The sequence below is a fragment of the Lactuca serriola genome, chromosome 4 (genome assembly GCF_051521515.1).
Source record: "Lactuca serriola cultivar US96UC23 chromosome 4, Lser_US96UC23_V15, whole genome shotgun sequence".
Taxonomy (NCBI): domain Eukaryota; kingdom Viridiplantae; phylum Streptophyta; class Magnoliopsida; order Asterales; family Asteraceae; genus Lactuca; species Lactuca serriola.
This window is the reverse complement of record NC_136411.1, coordinates 307,064,823-307,087,512: the sequence shown is the minus strand read 5'-3', so window position 1 is coordinate 307,087,512 and position 22,690 is coordinate 307,064,823. Positions and strand designations below refer to the sequence as shown.

Genomic DNA, 22,690 nt, shown 5'->3' with positions numbered 1-22,690 from the left:
AGATTTAGTGAATTGTCTCTGTTGTGCCCGGGTATGATCACCTCGGAAGGAAAGAAGATTGAGCGATTCATCTGGGGACTAACATCAGCAATTCAAGGGAATGTGATAACTACAAAACCCGAAACATTTGACAGTGCAAAAAGATTGGCAAAGAAGCTGTATGACCATAACAACAAGAAGGGCGAGAAGCCAGTGGAGGCTGAGAAAAAGAAGGAAGGTGATGGCAAAAAGGGAAAGAACAATAAGAGGAAGGGGCGCCAGGGCCCCGAGACCTCTAAAAAGCAGCAGACAGTGACGGTTAACGCTATCACCGTACCGGTTCCAGCCGCACCACATGCTCCAGCCTCAACTGCTTCAAATTCTTCAAGACCTTATTCCGGTAATCTTCGCAAGTGCAATAAGTGCAGTCTCCATCATAATGGAGAATGCAAGGATTTTCAGTGCACAGTTGCAATCGAAGGGGACACACTGCAAGGTACTGCAGGACTTACCCTCCCCAAAACCAAAATCAGGGAAACAACAATAACAACCATCGCAACAACAACAACATCATCACCGGCGGCAGCAATGCAGGACCTAGCCACACCTGCTATGGGTGTGGAAGGACGGGGCATTTCCGCCGAGACTGCCCTAACAACAACAATTCAGGAAACGGAAGAACAGGAAGGATGCTGACCATGGGTCAGGGTGAGGCTATTCAGGACCCCTCTGTTGTTACCGGTACGTTTCCCCTAAACCACACTTATGCATGCATCTTATTTGACACCGGAGCGGAGCGAAGTTTCGTAAGCGATAGGTTTAAGTATTTATTAAAACAACAGCCCCAAAAGCTAAATGAAACCTTTACGGTGGAAATGGCCAATGGGAAAACCGAATCCACTGGGAAAATCTACATCGGATGTACCCTAAGCCTTAATCAACACGTCTTTCGAATAGACCTCATGCCAGTATCGATTAGGAGTTTCGATGTGATCATCGGCATGGATTGGCTAAGCCTCCACCATGCTGAAATTATGTGCCATGAGAAGGCCGTTCGTCTTCGTCTCCTAAATCACGAAACCCTAGTAATTTATGGAGACAAACCTAGCATGAACCTTCGCCTCATCTCGTGCATCAAGGTACAAAAGCGCCTACGAAAGAAGGATTCGGCATTTCTCGCTCACATAGTGGATAAAACCAAGGAAGAGACTAACATTCAAGATATTCTGGTAGCGTGTGAATTTCCAGACATGTTTCCTGAAGATCTTCCAGGAGTACCCCCAGAGAGACAGGTTGCGTTTCGAATCGACCTTGTTCCAGGAGCAACTTCTCTCGCTAAATCACCCTATCGGCTTGCTCCTGCTGAAATACAGGAATTGTCCAGCCAACTCAGTGAGCTTCTGGACAAGGGATTTATCCGACCTAGTTACTCGCCATGGGGAGCTCCAGTGCTCTTTGTCAAAAAGAAGGACAGATCCTTTAGGATGTGCATCGATTACAGAGAGTTAAATAAACTCATTGTCAAGAATCGCTACCCACTCCCACAAATCAATGATCTATTCGACCAGCTCCAAGGAGCTAGTTATTTTTCTAAAATAGATCTACGGTCCGGATACCACCAAATCAAAGTCCAGGAAGAGGATATTCCAAAAACCGCTTTCCGAACCCGCTACGGACATTATGAATTTGTTGTAATGCCCTTCGGTCTGACAAATGCCCCTGCAGCATTTATGGACCTAATGAACCGAATCTGTCGATCATTCCTTGACAACTTTGTCATTGTCTTCATTGATGATATTCTTGTTTATTCTCGAAGCGAAGAAGAGCATGGCCAATATCTCCGACAAATCCTAGAAACACTGCGATCGGAGAAGCTATACGCAAAACTCTCCAAGTGTGAGTTCTGGCTCCGAAGTGTGAACTTCCTAGGTCACGTAGTTAGCCAAGATGGAATTCATGTGGATACCTCTAAGGTCAAAGCTGTGGAAGGATGGGAAACCTCGACAACGCCCAAAGAAATTCGTCAATTCTTAGGTCTAGCAGGCTACTATAGGAGATTCATTCAAAACTTCTCTAAGATCACCAAGCCACTTACCTCGCTTACGCAAAAGGGCGTACCAATCAAACGGACAGACAAACAAGAGATTGCGTTTCGGACCTTGAAGTAAGCTCTCTGTAGCGCTCCTGTACTATCTCTACCTGAAGGAACGGAAGATTTTGTAGTCTACTGTGACGCGTCAAATCAGGGCTTCGGTTGCGTTCTCATGCAACGTGGAAGGGTGATAGCATACGCATCCTGCCAACTAAAGATACACGAAGTAAATTATACAACCCATGACCTAGAATTGGGAGCTGTAGTATTTGCCCTAAAAATTTGGAGGCATTACCTTTACGGTACGAAGTGCACCATCTTCACAGATCATAAGAGTCTCCAAAATATCCTGAACCAGAAGGAGTCGAACATGAGGCAACGAAGATGGGTTGAATTGCAAAACGATTATGAGTGCGAGATCAAGTACCACCCAGGCAAGGCCAATGTGGTAGCTAATGCATTAAGTCGGAAGGAGTACTCTAATCGTCGTGCGAAAACTCTCTTAATAACCATTCAATCTCATCTGGCCACTCAAATTGCAGCAGTCCAGTCAGAGGCCATGAAGATGGAAAATAGAGCAAGCGAAGCATTGAGCGGGATGGAGAAGAACCTAGAGGCAAAGGAGAATGGAGTATAGTACTTCATGAACCGTATTTGGGTCCCTAAAATCGGAGGATTTAAGGAGGTTGTTATGAAGGAAGCCCACAAGACACGATACTCCATTCATCCCGGTGTAGACAAGATGTATTTGGATATTAAACAACACTATTGGTGGCCTAACATGAAGGCGGAACTTGCGACCTATGTTAGTAAGTGCCTTACGTGTGCCAAGGTAAAGGTGGAGTACCAGAAACCCTCAGGATTATTACAGCAACTGGTAATCCCTGAGTGGAAATGGGAGGGGATTTCTATGGACTTCATGACCAAGCTACCCAAGACGTCGGACGGACTGGACACCATATGGGTAATAGTCGACCGACTGACGAAGTCTGCCCATTTCCTGCCTATAAAAGAATCCTACAAGATGGAAAGATTGACACGTTTGTACATTCGAGAGATCGTGAGACTCCACGGAGTACCAGTGTCTATTATCTCGGATAGGGATAGTAGATTCACTTCGCGTTTTTGGCAATCTCTCCACAAGGCACTAGGAACTCATCTCGACATGAGCACCGCCTATCATCCGCAAACGGATGGTCAAAGTGAACGAACCATTCAAACGCTTGAAGACATGCTTCGCGCATGTGTGATAGACTTTGGGAAGTCATGGGATACCCATCTACCTTTAGTCGAATTCTCGTATAATAACAGTTATCATTCAAGCATTAAGGTCGCTCCTTTCGAAGCACTGTACGGGCGTAAGTGTAGATCACCATTATGTTGGGCTGAAGTAGGTGACACCCAGCTAGCAAAAGCACGCACGTCGGATCAGGCACTAACGGGACCGGAAATCATTCGTGAAACCACGGAAAAGATCATTCAAATCAGAGCTCGACTGCAAGCATCGCGCGACCGACAAAAGAGCTATGCCGATAAACGGCGAAAGCCCTTAGAATTTCAAGTCGAAGATCGAGTACTGTTAAAAGTCTCGCCCTGGAAAGGAGTTATTCGTTTTGGGAAGCGGGGAAAATTGAACCCACGATACATTGGACCTTTCAAAATCGTCGCCCAAATAGGTCCGGTAGCATACAGGCTGCAACTACCCACAGAGGTAAACAGTGTACACCCCGTGTTCCATGTCTCTAATCTGAAGAAGTGCCTATCAAATGAAACACTCGTTATTCCCCTTGACGAAATCGAAATCAACGAGAATCTCCTGTTCGTTGAAGAACCAATTGAAATCATGGATAGGGAGGTGAAGCGTACTAAGCAAAGTCGCATCCTGATCGTGAAAGTACGGTGGAACGCAAAGCGTGGGCCAGAATTCACGTGGGAACGCGAAGACCAAATGAAGCAAAAGTACCCTCACCTATTCTAGCATTCTCAAATCTAAACTTAAGTAAGATGTTGAATCAAAAACTTAAGAACATGTGAGATACCTATTATTATGACATCAAAAAAAAAACTTCAATCAAATACATCATACAAATACTACAAATAGTCATCAAGCAATTGGAACCCTAGAAGTTCTTGTATAGGTCCATTTTGGACTAGGACTTCCTTATTGGACTCAATGGACCAATAAGCTTCCAATTTGATTAGCATGGGCTTAGAACCCTTAAATGGGCTCTAATTGAACCCACATTAATTTATTTCAACATTTTGGGCCATATTGGGCCTAGAATGAAATAAATTAAAAGTTTTGAACCATGATTAACCTAAACTAGCCCAACAAAGTGTAAAAATCATGTTATATTTCTTTTAGGTCAAAACTCATCCAACTTAACTTCTATATGGGCTTGAGGGCATTAAAGCCCAAATCTTTCCTTTTCCATCCAAATTCTCGGCCCAAGGCCCAAATCCAAGAAGAAAAGAAGAAGGGTTGACTTAATGCATGCCACCTCATTATTATATGGTGGTTATCCAAGCTGATATCCCTCAAACATCCATGCTAATCTCATTTCTCCATGCAACTCTCTCTCTCCCTCCCTCTTCTTGTTTCGACCGTGAGTAACACACACACACACCTCACAAACTCTCTCTAGATTACTCAAGAAATCATCCTTCCTCTCCATTCAAAAATCTCGAAATTTTTCTTGTGCATCAAGAGGACTTCAAGGAAATATCATCACTTCTTGAATCATCTCAAAGTCGAGATCATCATCAAAGGGTTGCTAAGGCCGAAAATCACCAAACTCTCTTCCATCTTTTCTTCAAAAACCGAAACCACACCCTAAGGTGAGCTTCATACTCCCTATTTTCTATTTTATAATTTTTGTGGGGGGGGGGGGGAATACAAGTGAAAGTGTAGATCTATATGTGTTTTGTATGTCTTGTATGATTTCTATGCTTATATGTGTGTTTTTGTGTGATTATGATGTTGGATCTAGCCATAAACCCCTAAAAATCGAGATATATGTTATGTTAGATGGTACTAGCATAAATGATATTATTACATACCAAGTATTCCAAGAAAAATTGCTAAGTGACTTGATAACATCTTCTTTGGGCTAAAAACTCATTTTTGGACACAAAATGTTAAAAAAATAAAGTTAAAGGGGCCCAAATTGACATATTACGAATTCTGATGGACGAGAGGAGTCAAAACAGTTTCAATAAAATATTTTCTGGAAATATATCCATTTGGAGGATTAAAAATATAAATTTCAAGCTTAATGGGCTAAAAATGACATTTTCGGCCCAATAGGGCCCAATATGCAAAATTTTCTGTTTTGGAGGGCTGAAACTGTGTTTTTCGGTAAAACAGTGGACTATTAGTGTTCTGAGTCGTTTTCAAAGGTTAAAAATGCTTTTCATAATTAAAAAGGACCAAAGTTGCAAAAATTTTCCAATTTGGGCCAAAAGTGTAAAAATTGCGAAAAAGAGGGGTTACAACCGAGAAAACTGTATTTTCAAGGACTAAAAGTGTTTTCAACTAAAAATATGCTGAAAAATATCAATCTCAATAACTTTTGGTGTTAAAATGTCAAGAAAAATGGTTTAAGGACTAAACCTGAAATTTATTTATTCAAAGGGTTGAAAAAGTAAATTTACAACAGAAAGAGGGGCGGTAACAGAAAAGTTGCAATGTTAATTCAATACATCCGTTGTGATCAAACACTAGCACTGCGACTACCGACGAATTATATTACACAACAACACCAAAAATCGTTATCAAACGAATTGATTCGGTCTCGAATCAATAACAAACCCGAAACTGCTAACACGACGATAACTCGACTCATACACGGAAAATTTGGGAATTCAATACACACGTGAGAGTGCACAGATGTCGACGCACCACCTTTGGGCCCAATAGTGTAAAATCTTGTTTGTTGGGCCTAGCTAGCCCGATGACCTGATCTTTAGGCCCGAAGACTTCAACCTTACGAGTTGTTGGGTCTTACATGATCCAACACAGCGTAAAAGGACTTTCAATGGCTTTTATACTATTGGTCCCCAAGGGTCCTTTGGTACTGCTAGTAAAGTCGGTTATTCAAATGCGAGTCGGGTCAAGGGCCCTTCGCACTCTTTTTATCCCCAACCGACTAACGGAGTTATCGAGGTCTTCGTGCCCTCTTTCTCTTCAGATGTGGGACTACAAGAAGTCAGGGCGGTTGGATTATGTGAATAGTACGGACGACACCTACGGGATCGTTAGTATAGTTGTAAACTGGTCGTTTCTGTAATGCGTGTTTATAGCAATTCACCATGCGCAATAATCCGTCGTCGCCTGGAATCAATGACTTCACACGCCGCGATAGTACAACAACTACATGGAATTCAAAGTGTTAGGAAAACATCGGGTTTTCCTAGGGTTTTTCAATACATACGGTTTCGAAATGTACACAAGTTTAATGAACAATTTTTACAACTATAGAAACAAAGAAGCATACTTATGGATCTTCACAAACTTTTTCATAAACTCTTTTCAGAAAATATCGGATTTTCTGGTAGTTTTTCAAAACAATACAAAACGTTGCTTTTCAAATACCGCTTATGAACTCACCAACATTTCATATGTTGACGTTTTTCAAAATACTTGTATTCTCAGGTAACAAGTAAACTGAAGGAAAATGTACTCAGTGATGGCTTGCAGTTTGTTTATCTATGAACCGAACAATTTATTTTTGGGAATGTAATGCTAAAACAATGTACTTTGTGTAAACTTTATCAGTTTTACTATATTAATGCATGGTGACGAATGATGTTATGTTTCATATATATTCAATGTTATGGTATTCAATTAAGTCACGACAGCCCTCGGACATTTCCGCCGTCTGGTTCGGGGGTGTGACACTCTCGCAAAGGTTCGAAAAGACGGAGTCGTTCTTCGAGATTTGCTCCTGCCCTGCAGCGAGCAAAGTCAAATTTTCTGCTTGCACATTTGAAAAAAAAAACCCTGACGTGGTGGAATGGACATGTCAAGGCACTAACACTAATGGGGGCAAATGACATGGGTTGGGAAACTTTGAAAGACCTCATGGTCGAGGAATACTGCCCGAGGGGCGAAATCCAAAAGTTGGAATAGGAGCTATGGAGCCTAACCATGAAGGGCTCCGACATAGTCTCTTATACCGCTAGATTCAGCAAACTGGTGGCCCTCTGTCCCAACATGGTTCCTACAGAGGGAAAGAAAATCGAGAGGTACATCTGGGGGCTGGTGCCTCCATACCAGGGGAATGTCTTGTCTTCAAATCCTGCTACCTTTGATAGTGCCAAGCGATTAGCCATATCTGAACCCTCCAAGACCACTGACAACAAGCGAAAGTGTTGGGATGACAAGAAGAAACGAAAAGCTGCCAAAAAGCAATAAATTGTGGCGGTTCATGTCGCGATAGCACCTGCCACCACTGCTCCGGTGAAGCAGTATGCTGGGAACTTGCCGAAGTGCAAAAAATGCAGCTTCCACCACAATGGACCCTGCCGGGAAATGTAACGTTCCAACTGCAACAGGAAGGGGCACACTATCCGCTTCTGCAAAGCCCCGACAAGGCCAATCAACCAGGTTCTAGGAGCCGGTGTGACCCAGTCTTGCTATGGATGTGGCGAAGTGTGCCACTACAAAAGGGACTGCCCCAAAGCAGGAAATGTTGGTGGAGCGGGAAGAGTTCTGGCTATAGGCCACATGGAAGTAGTTTCTAACCCTACGGTGGTGACTGGTACGTTTCTCCTTGAAAACTCTTATGCATGCATACTATTTGATAGTGGAGCAGAGAGAAGTTTCATAAACTAGAAATCTGCACTCTTACTTAAACAACAACCACGCGCACTTAAAGAACCATTGACGGTAGAAATGGCTAATGGAAAGACTGAGAGCACTAGCAGTATATACATAGGATGTACTCTAACTCTAGATGGCCATTCATTTCCAATCGACCTCATGTCGGTCTCAATTAAATGCTTCGATGTCATCATCGGCTTTGATTGGTTGAGTCTTCACCGTGCCGACATCATGTGTTACGAAAAGGATGTTCGCCTTAATCGTCCGTCTAACGAAACTCTCATTATTTACGGCGATAAACCCGACACAAGCCTTAGCATCATCTCAAGTATACAAGCTCAAAAGTACCTACGTAAGGAAAATGGAGCATTCGTTGCACACATGGTTGATATGAGCCAAGAAACCAAAAACCTGAAGAACATCCCCGTAGTATGCGACTTTCCCGACATCTTTCCAGAAGAACTACCAGGGTTACCTCCACAACGACAAGTCAAGTTCCGAATCGACATAGTTCCAGGAGCTACCCCAGTAGCCAAATCGCCCTATCGTCTTGCTCCAGCTGAGATGCAGGAACTGTCCGGTCAACATAACGAACTGCTCAGCAAGGGGATGTTCCGAATACAGCCTTCCGAACTCATTACGGACACTACGAATTCGTAGTTACGCCATTCAGATTGACTAATGCGCCCGCAATATTCATGGATTTAATGAATAGGGTGTAACGTCCTTACTTGGATCAGTTTGTCATCGTATTGATTGATGACATACTCATCTACTCTCGAAGTAAGAAGGAGCATAGTAAGCACCTGCGGCTGATCTTGGAAACACTACAATCAGAGAAACTCTATGAAAAGTTTTCAAAATGCGAATTTTGGATTCGAAGAGTCGAATTATTAGGACACGTGGTTAGGCAAGAGGGAATCCACGTGGACCCATCCAAAATTAAGGTCATTGAGAACTGGTCAGCACCGAAGACGCCTATATAAATTCATCAATTTCTAGGCCTCGCTGGCTACTACCACCGATTCATACAGAACTCCTCCCAAATTGCGAAACCTCTTACCACATTGACCAAGAAGGGCATGGCCTTTAACTTGGAAGAGAAACAAGAAAAGGCTTTCCAAATGTTGAAACGGGCCTTGTGCACCGCACCGATACCATCCCTCCCCGAAGGAATAGAAGACTTCGTAGTCTACTACGATGCGTCAAATCAAGGGCCTGGATGTGTTCTAATGCAACGTGGTAAGGTCATCACCTATGCGTCAAGACAGCTGAAGACACATGAAGTGAACTACACCACACATGATCTTGAGCTAGGAGCAATTGTGTTTGCTCTGAATATCTGGAGACACTACCTATATGTTACAAAAAGCATGATATTTACAAATCACAAAATCCTGCAACACATCTTCAACCAGAAGGAACACAATATGAGGCAATGACGGTGGGGCGAGCTGCTCAATGACTACGAATGCGAAATTCGTTATCATCCGGGTAAAGCCAATGTAGTAGCAGACGCCCTAAGTCGGAAGGAATATTTTGGTCGAAGAGTCAAATCAATAACTATGACTATCCATTCACACCTGTCCACACAAATTAAAGAGGCTCAACTTGAGGCCTTGAATCTAGAAAATGTGGCGGGCGAATACCTACGAGGGATAGAGAAAAATTTGGAAGTCAAGGGTGGTGGAGCCTTATTCCTCACGGACCGGATCTGGACACCGAAGCACGGTGACTTCCGAGACTTGGTCATGACCAAGGCGCATAACACTCGATATTCTGTCCACCCGGGTTCCGATAAGATGTATCTGGATCTTAGAAAGTTATACTGGTGGCCTAACATGAATGAAGATATTGCTACCTTCATAAGTAAATGCCTTACTTGCGCAAAGGTTAAGGTCGAATACCAAAAACCATCAGGTTTACTTCAACAACCGGAGATACTGGAGTGGAAATGGGAGCAGATTACTATGGACTTCATAACCAAGTTGCCCAAGACAACGGCTGGACTTGATACCATTTGGGTCATCGTCGATAGATTGACCAAATCCGCGCATTTATTACCAATCAAAGAGACTGACAATATGGAGAAGATTACAAGAACTTACATTAGGGAAATCGTACGACCGCATGGTGTCCTTATATCCATTATCTCCGATAGAGATAGTAGGTTCACTTCAAGGTTCTGGCAGTCGCTACAAAGTTCCTTAGGAACGAGGCTGGACATGAGTACAGCCTACCATCCACAAACCGAAAGGAAAAGTGAGAGAATGATACAAACACTGGAAGATATGTTGAGAGCCTATGTGATTGACTTTGGGAAGGCATGGGCTACTTACTTACCCCTTGTCGAATTTTCCTACAATAACAGTTATCTCACGAGAATAAAGGCTGCTCCATTTGAAGCCCTCTATGGTCGGAAGTGCAGATCCCCTCTATGCTGGGCTGAAGTGTGTGACATGCAGTTAGCTAAGGGACGAGTTCCTAACAGCGCTCTCATAGGTCCAAAGATCATTCGGGAAAAGATAGAGAAGATCGTTCAGATTCGTGAACGATTGAAAGCCTCTAGAGACCGACAGAAAAGCTACACAGACAAACGAAGGAAACGTTTGAAATTCCAGCTGGGAGACCCCGTTCTTTTGAAAGTCTCACCCTAGAAGGTCATGATATGCTTCGGAAAGCGTGGAAAGCTAAATCCAAGATAGATAGAGGCTTTCAAGATTCTTGCATGAATCGGCCCTGTAGCTTACAAACTCAACCTACCCCGCGAGCTCAGTAACATACATTCTACATTCCATGTCTCGAACATAAAAAAGCGTTTTTCCGATGAGACTCTTGTAATCCCACATAACAAGATCGATATCAACGAGAGAATCAACTTCATGGAAGAACCCGTAGTGATCATGGATCGTGAGGTCAAGCAAACGAAGCAAAGCCGCATCCCAATAGTGAAGGTTCGCTGGAACGCCAAGCGAGGACCGGAATTCACATGGGAGCACAATGATCAAATGAAGTTGAAATATCCTCATCTATTCGCTTAGTTATTTGTAACTACTTTATTGCTTAAACTATAATGTCGGGAAAAAATTCCCTCCAACGGGGGGATGATGTGACAACCCGAAATTTCCATTTGTACAATCCCTACAGTCAAGCAATTCAATTAAAAGTCAAACTCATTTTTGCTAATTTTTAGCTTGGTTTAAATTCGGTTTGGGTGCTTTTAATATTAATTCTTCAAGAAAACAAATGAAAGGAAGTATTGTCTAGGATAATTGTGTAGCAGGTAAAACAATTAGCACCTTAATAAGGTGTTCACGGCCAAACATTTGGAGTTTGGGCCGTTAACCCCTCTTGGCCATGAACTCATGCTTAAAGCATGAGTTTAATCCTCACTTCCTGACTTTTCACTTCCAAGTTCAAGAACACCTACATTTCTCTCTCAAGTATCATAACATCTTTCTTGCAATCTTCAAAAAATGTAAGTGCTTCTTCCCTTCATTTGTTTTTATAACACTTCATCTAGTTGTTATACATGATTTCATCCATGAAATCTTCTCTTTTTCATAGATCTTCAAGTGTTCTTCATTTCACCAAGAACACCAAGAGCACACACAAGTGTTCTTGGACCTTAAACACCCAAACAAGCTCCTATATTGTAAGTACTCTTGTCTTAGCTTGCTATATACTAGAATAAACCACTTTACACCTTAGAATCATCAAGAAAGCTGGAATGGGAGGGGTTTACGGCCAAGGAATCTCCCAAGGCCATACACTCTATTAAAGGGTGCAAAGTTTCCCTAAACTGCTTCCTAGGGCTTGGATATTGGAGTAGAACCCCTCACAAATTAACTAAGGACCTTAAACTACGAAATGGTAGGATTTACCATGGTTTTACGGCCGTAAAACCACTAGGGTCGTAAACCCTAGGCCATAAACTCCATGGGAGTTGGTCCTTGGGCCCTGAACTCCAAACCAAGGCCTTACACCGCTTTGATGCAACCCTATGATCTTCTAACAGTTAAACCAAAGTGTTTTCCACGTTTTAGGGTGTTTATACTTACTTAATTAGTGTTATAATCACTAATTAAATAAAAATATAGGTATTTATATGTTAATAGGATCATTGTGTGTGTTCAAGTCTTCACTTGACATCTAGCACCTTGTCCAACACTTCCATACAAGCCACTCACTACAGGTGAGTATATACCGTTAAATCAACCTTTTAAATGTTTTTAAATGATTTTATGGGGGGGTGAATACAAGTTGAATCATACTAGTTATTATATCAATTGCATGTGATTAATAACTAGCAAGCAATGGATTTACTATGCTTTTAACTGTTTTGTAAACAAAACTACTTCAAAATAATTATCAAACGTTTTTACATGTTAAACTCTTTATAAAACATAGTCCTATTTACCAAACCTTTACTTTGAATTCTTTTAAACTTATATATTGACAAAACAATGTCTAGTGCACATATAGTTATATAAGTAAGGTTTGAAGGACTTAGGACTGATAATACACTCTAATTCATGTTCCTTGTTTGGTTGTGGACTTGGAGTACCCAATTGTTTGTCCGAGTGTCATTTGATCCTTAGTTATATATTATGTATATATGTATAAGACATAATATCTTTTATCTCTGTTCAATACGTTCAGTTATACAAACAATTCTACTAATAACCTATAATAGGTATAGTTTAGGAAGATACTACTCAGTAATTCTAAATACTATGAAACATACAAAGTGTGAGTTCATACATGAGTCAGAACGTGCTATTGTGAGGAATAAAGGAGAACATATACATATACAAATACAAAGAAGAGAACATATACATATACATATACAAAGAAGAGAACATATACATATACATTTACAAGTAAACAGAAGGAACATACAAAAACATAACAATTAGAATATTAGATTTACTTCTACATGACGCGGATTCCACCGTTGTCATGTTGGTAACCAGAGTCTCCCGGAGGGAGAGTGACCATTGTATGTATAGATCTATACGGGACAAACTATCCCGCACCATGATTGTTAGCTACAGTCCTAGGCCTACCAAGTTGATGGGGTGACCAATGTCACAATTATTTTCGACGTCTTTCATTGTCGTGTTTCTTCAGCCGTCAATCAGTATGGCTACAAATCTCACATTACCTTATAATTCACTGGCTTTATGGTAAGCAGTATTAAAGTAGTTTACATATACAAAACTACGGTTCTATAATATTTTCCTGAATACATTTTCCTTGAAACGTTTTCTAGATAAACGATAATGTACAAACTATATTTTGATAATGATAGTTAGACTTGGGAAAGATACATACTTTTACAAACAAACAAACTGAATATTGGGTCTTGGTAGAAGACTACAGTTTTAGTAGAGAAATGGGATTTTCTAGGATGATATGAACATATTACAAACGGTTTTACAAATATTTACAACGAACAATTTACTACAAGTGAACACTTACAACTTTACTACAAACATTTACAAGCTTTTACATTTAAACGATTACAAACATTTTCATACAAATACTGACACTAAAATGCTTATGAACTCAGTAGCTTTAATGCTGATAAACTCTTTCAAAATAACTTGTATTCTCAGATCATCAGTAGACAGGTACCGAGGCCAACTTTTGAGAAGATGGAGCACATACAAGACTCATCTTTTATTTTGATTCATATTTTGGTGTATTATAACCCACATAACACAGTTGTATTAAATTATATTATTAATGCAATGGATGATGTTGTTTACTTGTTTACTATTATTCTGTGTTGTGATACTGTACATGACGTCCTCCACCCCCGAACGTTTCTGCAATTCCGATTTTGCGGTGTGACAGCCTTGGGGCTCTTGGGGTCTTATGAGATAAATCTGAAATTATTTTTATTTATTATTATTTTTTTAATTTCGGTTTTACCGGGATAAAATTAGTTTTGAGAGGTTATCAAAACTGAATTCTGACAGTTTCATGTTGATCCTATATAAATGAGTCAAATCTGATTTGTCGGCACTCTAGGAGGAACGACCAAAAACAAACTTTTCCCTCTCTAAATAATTCCATGGACGCATACAGTAAATTCGCCAAAGATCAAGTTCTAGTGCAAGAACTTGATTGAAGATAGTTGTATCCTCTATTCAGACGTCCAGATACTATTGCACTAATAGGGACGAATTTCTATTTTAGGACATTGGTTTGCAAGCCTCTATCTAGTATTCAATCTGTAATGTTCATCTGTAAGTTTCTTGTTTATGTTTATTGATAGTGTTTCTCTTTGATTTATGTAATATATATTCATATTTATACTAATGGTTTACACAAGTTCTAACAAATACATGATCTACCATGTTCGCTAAACATATCTCCTTCATTCATTATACCACGGGCATAAATAATACAAACAAATACTCTCATATGATCACAAGTGGGTACTTTTGAAACAAAATTTTTAATGGTGTGATCCGCTTTAAAATTTTCGACAGTAAGCAGATTATGATATATGTGGCAGTTAAGATGCATTCCCCCAGAAATTTTGTTGGTAGATTCGCTTGAAAACAGAACGCTCTATCAATTTCAAATATGCGTTTGTGGTTTCTCTCGACTACCCCGTTTTGTTGGGGTATGTCGGTGCATGAGGTTTCCAACACGATCCTATTCTCATGATAACAACTTATAACACAATGAGATTTGAATTCAGGCCCGTTGTCTGCTCTAATCCTCTAATGGTTTTTTATATTGAGTTTTAACCATGTTAAGAAGGTGATTAGAAATTGGGAAACCTCATATTTGTATTTCATGAGAAATACCCAAATTTCTTTACTATAATCATCGACAATTGTTAGGAAATAATGTGCACGTGTAGATGAAACAGTTTTGTATCATCCCTACAATGGATTAATTCGAAATAATCAAACGTTTTTAATCAGTTTGCTTTCTAACTGAAAGTAAATTGAACTTGAACTCAAGTATTTTTAGAACATTATTTACTTTTAAACCATTTGGCAGAATATTGTTCCCAACCTTTTCGACAACCACACTTTTTCCATTGGGTATGGCAACTGATGCTCCCCCTTTTGGTGTAACGGGTCAATTATTCCTATATTTGGTAAGGAAAAGTTACATTTTGGCGTGTAGCGGCAATAATTTCATGTCGTTTTTCATCCCCTAGAACGAAATGGTAAACAATTCAAATATTTGGTGTTGGTTTTTGGGTTAACATTTGTGTCTTTATTACGGAGTTAAAGACCTCATTGAGCCCCATGAGAAATTCATACTGCTACTCCTTTTTTGTATTAATTTTAAATGAATTGTTTTGTTGTTGTACTGGTGCACTCTGTAGCAGGAGAGACATATTAGACCTCTTCCAAAATTCCTTTCAGTTTTGTGTAGTATTCAGATACCGTCATGTTGTCTTCGGGTATGTGGGCAAGGTATCGTCTGAACTCGTATGCCCATGGTGCACCTTCTATGCAGGCCTGTCCCGGATAGGGGCGACCATCCAGGGCCCATATTTTAAAGGGGCCGAAATATTTTATGGATATTGTTATATTTAGAAGACAATAAAAGTAATTTTCTTTCAATTATTGAGTTATTACAAAAAGCTTGATAACATTTATGTATTTTAGGAGCCCATTTTTTCTCGCCATACGCCCAAAATATGTTTGGAACGGCCAGCTTTTGTGCCCATTTGTAACAACCCGAAGTTGTTCACCGCCGAAAACCTGTTCTGCCCGAATAACTCGTCAAAAATCGAAATGTCCTGTTATCGTTTTTGGGTTTAGTTAACTAAAATTATATGTTTATTTTCATTCAATGAGCGTCCAAATCATTTAGGAACTCATGAATTTAGCCCAAAACATTTATTTCATAAGTTTTAGAAATATCCTCGTCGGGTGACGAAAACTCAATCGGGTGCGACCTATAGCCTCGTTTAAGGTCGGTATCGGGTAGAATTCCACCGTGTCCAAGTTTTAGGAACTATATAAACATGTTTAAACACTCATTTGAAGCTTTTTCCTTCTCTCGCTACTCTCTCTCTAACCTCTCTCCTAAATCCAAAGATTAAGTGTCCAAAACTCAATTTTAAGGCCTCAAATCCTTAAGGTACCTTCCTAGCCTTAATCTATAGCTTGTTTAGCGTCCAAATTAGACACTTAATCATGAAATTGGACAATATATGTGAGTTTACGGCCCAGGAGGCTGCCTAGGCCGTAAACACCATTTTGAAGGGTTTTTAGCCCTTAAACTCCTTCCTAGACTCAATTGGACTTTAGATATGGCTAAGGGACTTCAAGATATGGATTTATAACACTTAAAACTTTGATTTTGGGGACTTTGAAGGAGTTTATGGCCAAGGCATAAGCTTGAGCCGTAAACTCATGTTAATGGGGTTTTTCATGCCTTTAAACCCTTCCAAAATATGAATTTTGGGGGATTTAGATGAGTTTACGACCAAGGATAGTGCTTGGGCCGTAAACTCCCCAAAACTTGACATAAATCCAATTCTAAGGTGTTAGAAAGCCATCCAACACCACCAAAAGCCTTGGAATAAATCAAGGGACCAACCAAAAATACTTTAAAGGCCTTAAACACATCTTTTGTGGGATTTCTAAGAGTTTACGGCCAAGACCTGTTCTTGGGCCGTAAACTCCAAAATTTTTGGTGTTAGAATGCAAACTAAACACCCCTAAAGCCTTTAGATGAATTTTAGAAGTCCTTTCATGCAAGTTTTAGACCTTGAAACACATTGTAGCTTCATATATTAGAGTTTACGGCCATGAAAGGGGTTTCATGGGCCGTAAACTCCATAAATCCCTCATATGTCCCATACAAATTCATGTTAGGCCTTGGAATAATTCTATTAATCACATGTGATTTGTTCTAGCAACATTTAACACCATTTTCTTGGAAAAATAGGAGTTTACGGCCAAGGAGCCATGCTAGGCCGTAAACTCCCATATAAGGGTCTATTTTATGTTTTAAAAACTATTCCAAGTCCCTAAACCAAGTCTAGAAATTATCCCTTAAGTATTAGAAGTCATTTAGCACCATAAACCACCCTACCATGAGTTTACGGTCGTAAACTCATGGGGAATGGGTGTTTTGGACCAAAAACTCTTGTATAAGTTTATTCATGGGGAGTAAACTCAAGTCCCAAGTCCCTAGTGTCAATTCACGTCCTTAAACGCCACCCGGGTCCTTCCAAACACTTGTATCGGAGTGTTTTCGCGACTAGAAGCAAGTGTCCCTAACATATACATAAACTAAGTCCTAATTAGATACAAATGTGTATCTTTACATTATAATTAGGAACCTCGTGTATTTACAAGCCTCGGATCAACTCTTAGCATCCAAACCGTCTCATATCTCGTCCGGTGAGTTCATACCCCTACGCCTTTTTCACTGATTTTAACTGTTTTCAGGGGGGGAATACAAGCAAACCAAAACTGTTTTCAAATCATAACATTTATGTGTTTCAAATAATATCTGGCAAACTTATAAACTCTTATTCTCCTTATGTATTATGTTGAGCATAAGGAATGATTTATCAATTACAACTAAATGGATTTTAGTTAAGAAAATAATCAAACTAATCAAATTATTATGGGAATAATTTGGGGTTCTATAATTCTCTTTATATCGTGTACTGATATCTGTATAAAGTTACTTGATAAACTATGTCTGATTCAGTTTATCTCTATATCATTCGAATGTTTTGTCAGATAGTCTCATTATATGTATCTATTTTTCAATGTATCATGTCTTGAAATCTTTGTATGTATAGTATCGTATGAGAATCCTGTGAATAGTTTAATACTAGCTTGTGAGATAGTCACTACCCTTTATGGATGATCAAGTAAATCCTCTCCGGAAGTGTAACCAGAGTCTCCTGGAGGGAGAGCGAGGAATTTGTGAATAGATCTATTCGGGACTGACAATCCCACACCTTAACTGCTAGCTACAGTTAGGCGGGCACGTCTGGGGTGACAAATTATGTATATCATTCGACGTCTGACTAACGTCAAGGAGGTCTCATTGTCATATCAGTATGGTTACCCGACTCACAATACGTATTAATATAAACTTATTCACAGCTAGGATTTGTTTTATATCTATATCTCGTTCGGGATGGTAATCCCATGGTTTTATGTCTGTATCTCGTTCGGGATGTTAATCCCATGATCTTGTGTCTACATTTCGTTCGGGATGATAATCCCATGGTTTTGAAACTAAATCTTATACGGGATAATAATCCCATGGTTTTGAAACTAAATGTTATACGGGATGATAATCCCATGATTTTATCAACTATCATCTATCTAGTTTCGGGATAGTGATCCCATGGTTTATCAAGCTATCTTATATCTACTTTTGGGATAGTGATCCCATGATCTTTATCGAATTATCTTATAACTGGTTCGGGATGTTAGTCTCAAGGTTTTCAAATACTAACTGGTTCGGGATGTTAGTCCCAAGGTTTTCAAAATACTTTCTATTTACAGTTTGTCTAAATTATAGTTTTGTATATTAAACTATACTATGTGTTATTCAATCAATCTTGCAATTAGGAAAATATGGGATTTTCCTGGGGTTAACTTATAACTTGTAACAGAACTATAACGAAAGATAACTTAACTACTTTACATAAGAAAATATGGGATTTTCTTGGATATCAAACCTTTTCAGAAAACTAAAGGAAACCGATACATTTTCACAAAACAAAACCGCTTATGAACTCACCAGCTTTATGCTGATTTTCAAACTGCTTGTATTCTCAGGTCCAAGTTAGACAGGTACCCGGCGATATCTTTTGATGAAGATGGAGTGCTTCGAAGACTCGTCTCTTTTGTTCATATGATATATGTATAACTTTTGTACAATTTACTTTTGCACCAAATGTAAACTTTCATATATATGTAATGTAATGGTTGTTTACTGTGATTACTATGTACATTGGATTTGATACACAACATGGAGTCAACCCCGGGAACATTTCCGCCTTTGGTTTTCGGGGTGTGACACCATTCTCTATGCCGAATCGGACCACATCTAATTATCAGTTGAAGGCATGGTCTAGGCTAATGTTTGAATAGATTATGAACTAAAGTGGAATGATTTAATTTGATAGGATCTACATCTGCTCTGATACCATGTTGGAGTTGATACATAGACATCGTAAATGGTTTCGTCTTTATTTGTTGTACTGAACTCAAATAGGAAGGAAATGAAATCAATATAATAATTATGCAATATTCAACAATATAATTTGAAGCTCTTAATAGAACTATTTTGTAGTTGCTAATTCCCATAGAAAATGCCTTCATTTGGAAATTGTTAATGTTCTATGTTATGATCGTAAATACTTGAAAGCGGCTTAATTTCTTTATGATGTTTCTAAAGGGATTGATTTATTTTGGTGCTTATTTGAAGCATGTCACTTTCTTTATTAGTTATTATCTTTGTTTAGATAGTTATGTCATATTATTTATTTTGGTAGTTATCGTTGTTTCAACACTATTTATTTGAGATTCCCTCCCCCCTGTAACTTGATTTTTCTGATCATAATGAAATAAAGTCACAAGCAACTTTTAATCTCACCAAATTCTTTATGGTATCAGAGCCTTAGATCCGATTGGGTAATTGAATATCAACCATGACCGGAGAAAAGGGAGACGATAGCAAGAAACCTGAAGCTGGAGAGACAATTGATACCAATTCACCTTATTACATTCATGCATCAAACTACCCGAAAAAAATGCAGGTCAATGATGTGTTGAATGATAATAACTACAATGAATGGAAGCAGGAGATGAGGAATTTTGTGCTTGCCAAAAACAAGATGAGACTGGTAGACGGTTCTGTTGAGAAACCAGAGGCATCATCGCCGATGCATACGACATGGATATGGGCAGATGCAATGATCAAGGGTTGGTTGACCACCGCCATGGAGAAGGAAATAAGAACAAGTGTTAGGTATGCAAATACTTCCTCAAAGATTTGTCAGGACCTTGAAGAACGGTTCGAGAAAGAAGGGGCACCTCGAGTATATGAGTTGAAACAATCGCTCAACGCTACGAGGCAAGATGGGAATTCAGTCTCCAATTACTACACCTAACTTAGGTCCATTTGGGATAAATTGCAGATGGTCCTACCATCTCCACGATGCACCTGCGAAGGCTGTGATTGTGGGATTGTAAAAAAGCTGAACGAGATAAGGGAAAAAGAAAGGACTTACGAGTTTCTATTGATTCTAGATGATGAATTTTCAGTCATCAGAACTCAGATTCTTGCGATGAAACCTTTCCCTCCAATTGGTAGTGTTTATGACCTTCTAGCTGAAGACGAACAACAAAGGGTGCTATCCGGAGGAGTGAAAAGAATAGGCACTGAATCGTCGACCTTCTAGGAAAATTATAATCTGCAGCGTGGTCAGCAACAACCTACAAACAAGACGACGATGCAACCAACAGGCAAATCGACACAAAAATTCGCCAAGTCAGAAAGTGATAAAAAATTCAAGTGCTATTTCTGTCAGCATGAAGGGCAGAGCAAGGAAGGATGTTTCAAGATAATCGGATATCCCGAGTGGTGGCCAAGAAATAAAGAGAAGCCCAAAGTTGCTTGTGTCAAGTTGGGCCCGATCCCGACACCTGGGCTCACTGTTGAACAGGACCATTTATTCGTCGAGCACTTCAAGGAAGGGTTAGACATGAAAAACAATAACAAGCAACCTATGACAACCATGGTAGGTAGAAACAATATTTTCGATGGGTGGATTGTTGACTCGGGAGCTACCGAGCACATGACACACATACTTGATTTCTTGTTCAACAAAATACAAAACTCCAAAAATTCACCTGTTGTCATTCCTAATGGAGACAAAGTGTCGGTCATGGGAGAGGGGAACATACCTTTCCTGGAGGAGTCAATATTAAAGGAGTTTTGTTTGTACCAATTTTTAATTACAACCTTCTCTCGGTTGGAAAACTCACAGATGATTTAAATTGTGCCATATCCTTTTTCCCTGGATTTTTTTGTCATGGAGGAGTTGGGGACGAAGCACTTGATTGGAGCAGGTAATTGGAGAGGAGGGTTGTATCGGATGGGTATAACAAATATGAAGACAAACAAGGCTCTTATGTCAAATTTTGAAGTCTGGCACAAGAGACTTGGCCATCCATCAACCAAGAAAATTTGAAGTGTGAATTTTATTGATGTTACAAAAGAAAAACAGTTCAATTAATGTGATGCTTGCCTTAAAGAAAAACATACTAGGCTTCCATTTCTAGTTAGTGAAATAAAAACGTTTGCTTGTTTTGATTTAATACATTGTGACATGTGGGGCAAATATAGAACACCTTCGATTTTTAAAGAATCATATTTTTTTACTATTGTTGATGATTTTAGCAGAGCTGTATGCACTTTTTTAATAAAACATAAACATGAGGCAAGTACATGTCTCGTTGATTTTCACAAAATGGTTCAAACACAATTTGGCAAACGAATTAAGCGGATAAGGTGTGACAATGGTGGGGAGTTTGTTTCCAACAGAATGTGTGATTTTTACTCTCGAGAAGGGATAGTCTTGGAAACTACATGTGCCCACACCCCACAACAAAATGGTGTGGTGGAACGCAAGCATAGATACTTACTTGAGACTACCCGTTGTGACAACCCAAAGTTTATTCTGTTACATTACCCCGTTACCGTTAACGAAATATTCCAATGTATAAAAGTTTCGTTAATAAGAGGTCATCAAATAAATAAATGTTTTATTTATTTATGTTTTGTGTCGTGATAGTCGTAATAAAGTAAAAGAAAACACTTAAGTTGCATTTCCATTTAATTGGAAAAAGTTAGTTTTTATTTTTACGACCACTAAATCGGGTGCGACCAAAAGCCCCGTTAAACGACAGTATCGGGTAGATTTCCACTGAGCTTCAACTCCAACCCCTATATAAGGGAGAGTAAACCCCATTTTCACCTTTTTACTCTCTCTCTGAACTCTCTCTCTATAACTTTTTCCCGAGCCAAAAATCATCCGTTTCGAGCCCTAAACGAGTAGGTAAACTATCCTAACTTGTTGTACAACCTATCTAGCATGCAAATTCGTGTTTAAATCATAAAATAGGGACAAAATGATGTGTTTACGGCCTAAGAACACTCTTGGACCGTGAACACAATTTAATGGGCTTTTTATGCCCCAAAACCCCTCCAAATTTCCCCTAATGGGGTATAGGAGCTTACGACCGTAAGCTCCCTTGCTTAGGGCCGTAAACTCCTCAATGGTCCATGAGAAGCCTTAAATCCATTCATACAAGTTAGATTTGGACCTAGCAAAATTCCACGATCGATATTAAGCCTTTACACATCCTAGAACACTCTCACCATGAGTTTACGGCCGTAAACTCATGGGGAGTTGTCCCAGGGCCGTAAACACCCTATGGTGAGTTTACTCTTGGAGAGTAAACTCCATTCCTATGTCATTCAAGCCCTTAAATGTTACTCGGGACACCCCAAACACTTAACCAAAGTGTTTTCCGCTCCTTAGAGTGCGTATACTTGTTTAATTAGTATATAATATACTAATTGTATGTGAACATACATTATCATATGTTAAATAGGTCTCTAAGTGTGTCCAAGTCCTTACTTGACACCAAGCACCCAACTGGCGCCTTCGTCGGATCCACTTACACCAGGTGAGTTCATACCCCTGAATGAACATTTTAAATGTTTTTACATGTTTTATAGGGGGTGAATACAAGTTAAACATG

At 39.6% G+C, this 22,690-nt stretch overlaps 1 protein-coding gene across 1 annotated transcript; it reads left to right on the top strand.

Moving 5' to 3' along the window:
* The first annotated feature begins 19,569 nt into the window (after window positions 1-19,569).
* On the top strand, window positions 19,570-20,322 carry LOC145099499 (uncharacterized). Its single transcript, XM_079037067.1, has 2 exons — window positions 19,570-19,959; window positions 20,059-20,322. The coding sequence occupies exons 1-2, from the start codon at window positions 19,570-19,572 to the stop codon at window positions 20,320-20,322; spliced, it is 654 nt and encodes a 217-aa protein (XP_078893193.1).
* The last annotated feature ends 2,368 nt before the right edge of the window (window positions 20,323-22,690 follow it).

Bases quoted from the DNA above. Each gene is read 5' to 3' on its own strand.
- LOC145099499 (XM_079037067.1), top strand. From the start codon at position 19,570: ATGACCGGAGAAAAGGGAGACGATAGCAAGAAACCTGAAGCTGGAGAG. The intron at 19,960-20,058 runs GTATATGAGTTG...GATAAATTGCAG, and splicing joins AGAAAGAAGGGGCACCTCGA to ATGGTCCTACCATCTCCACG.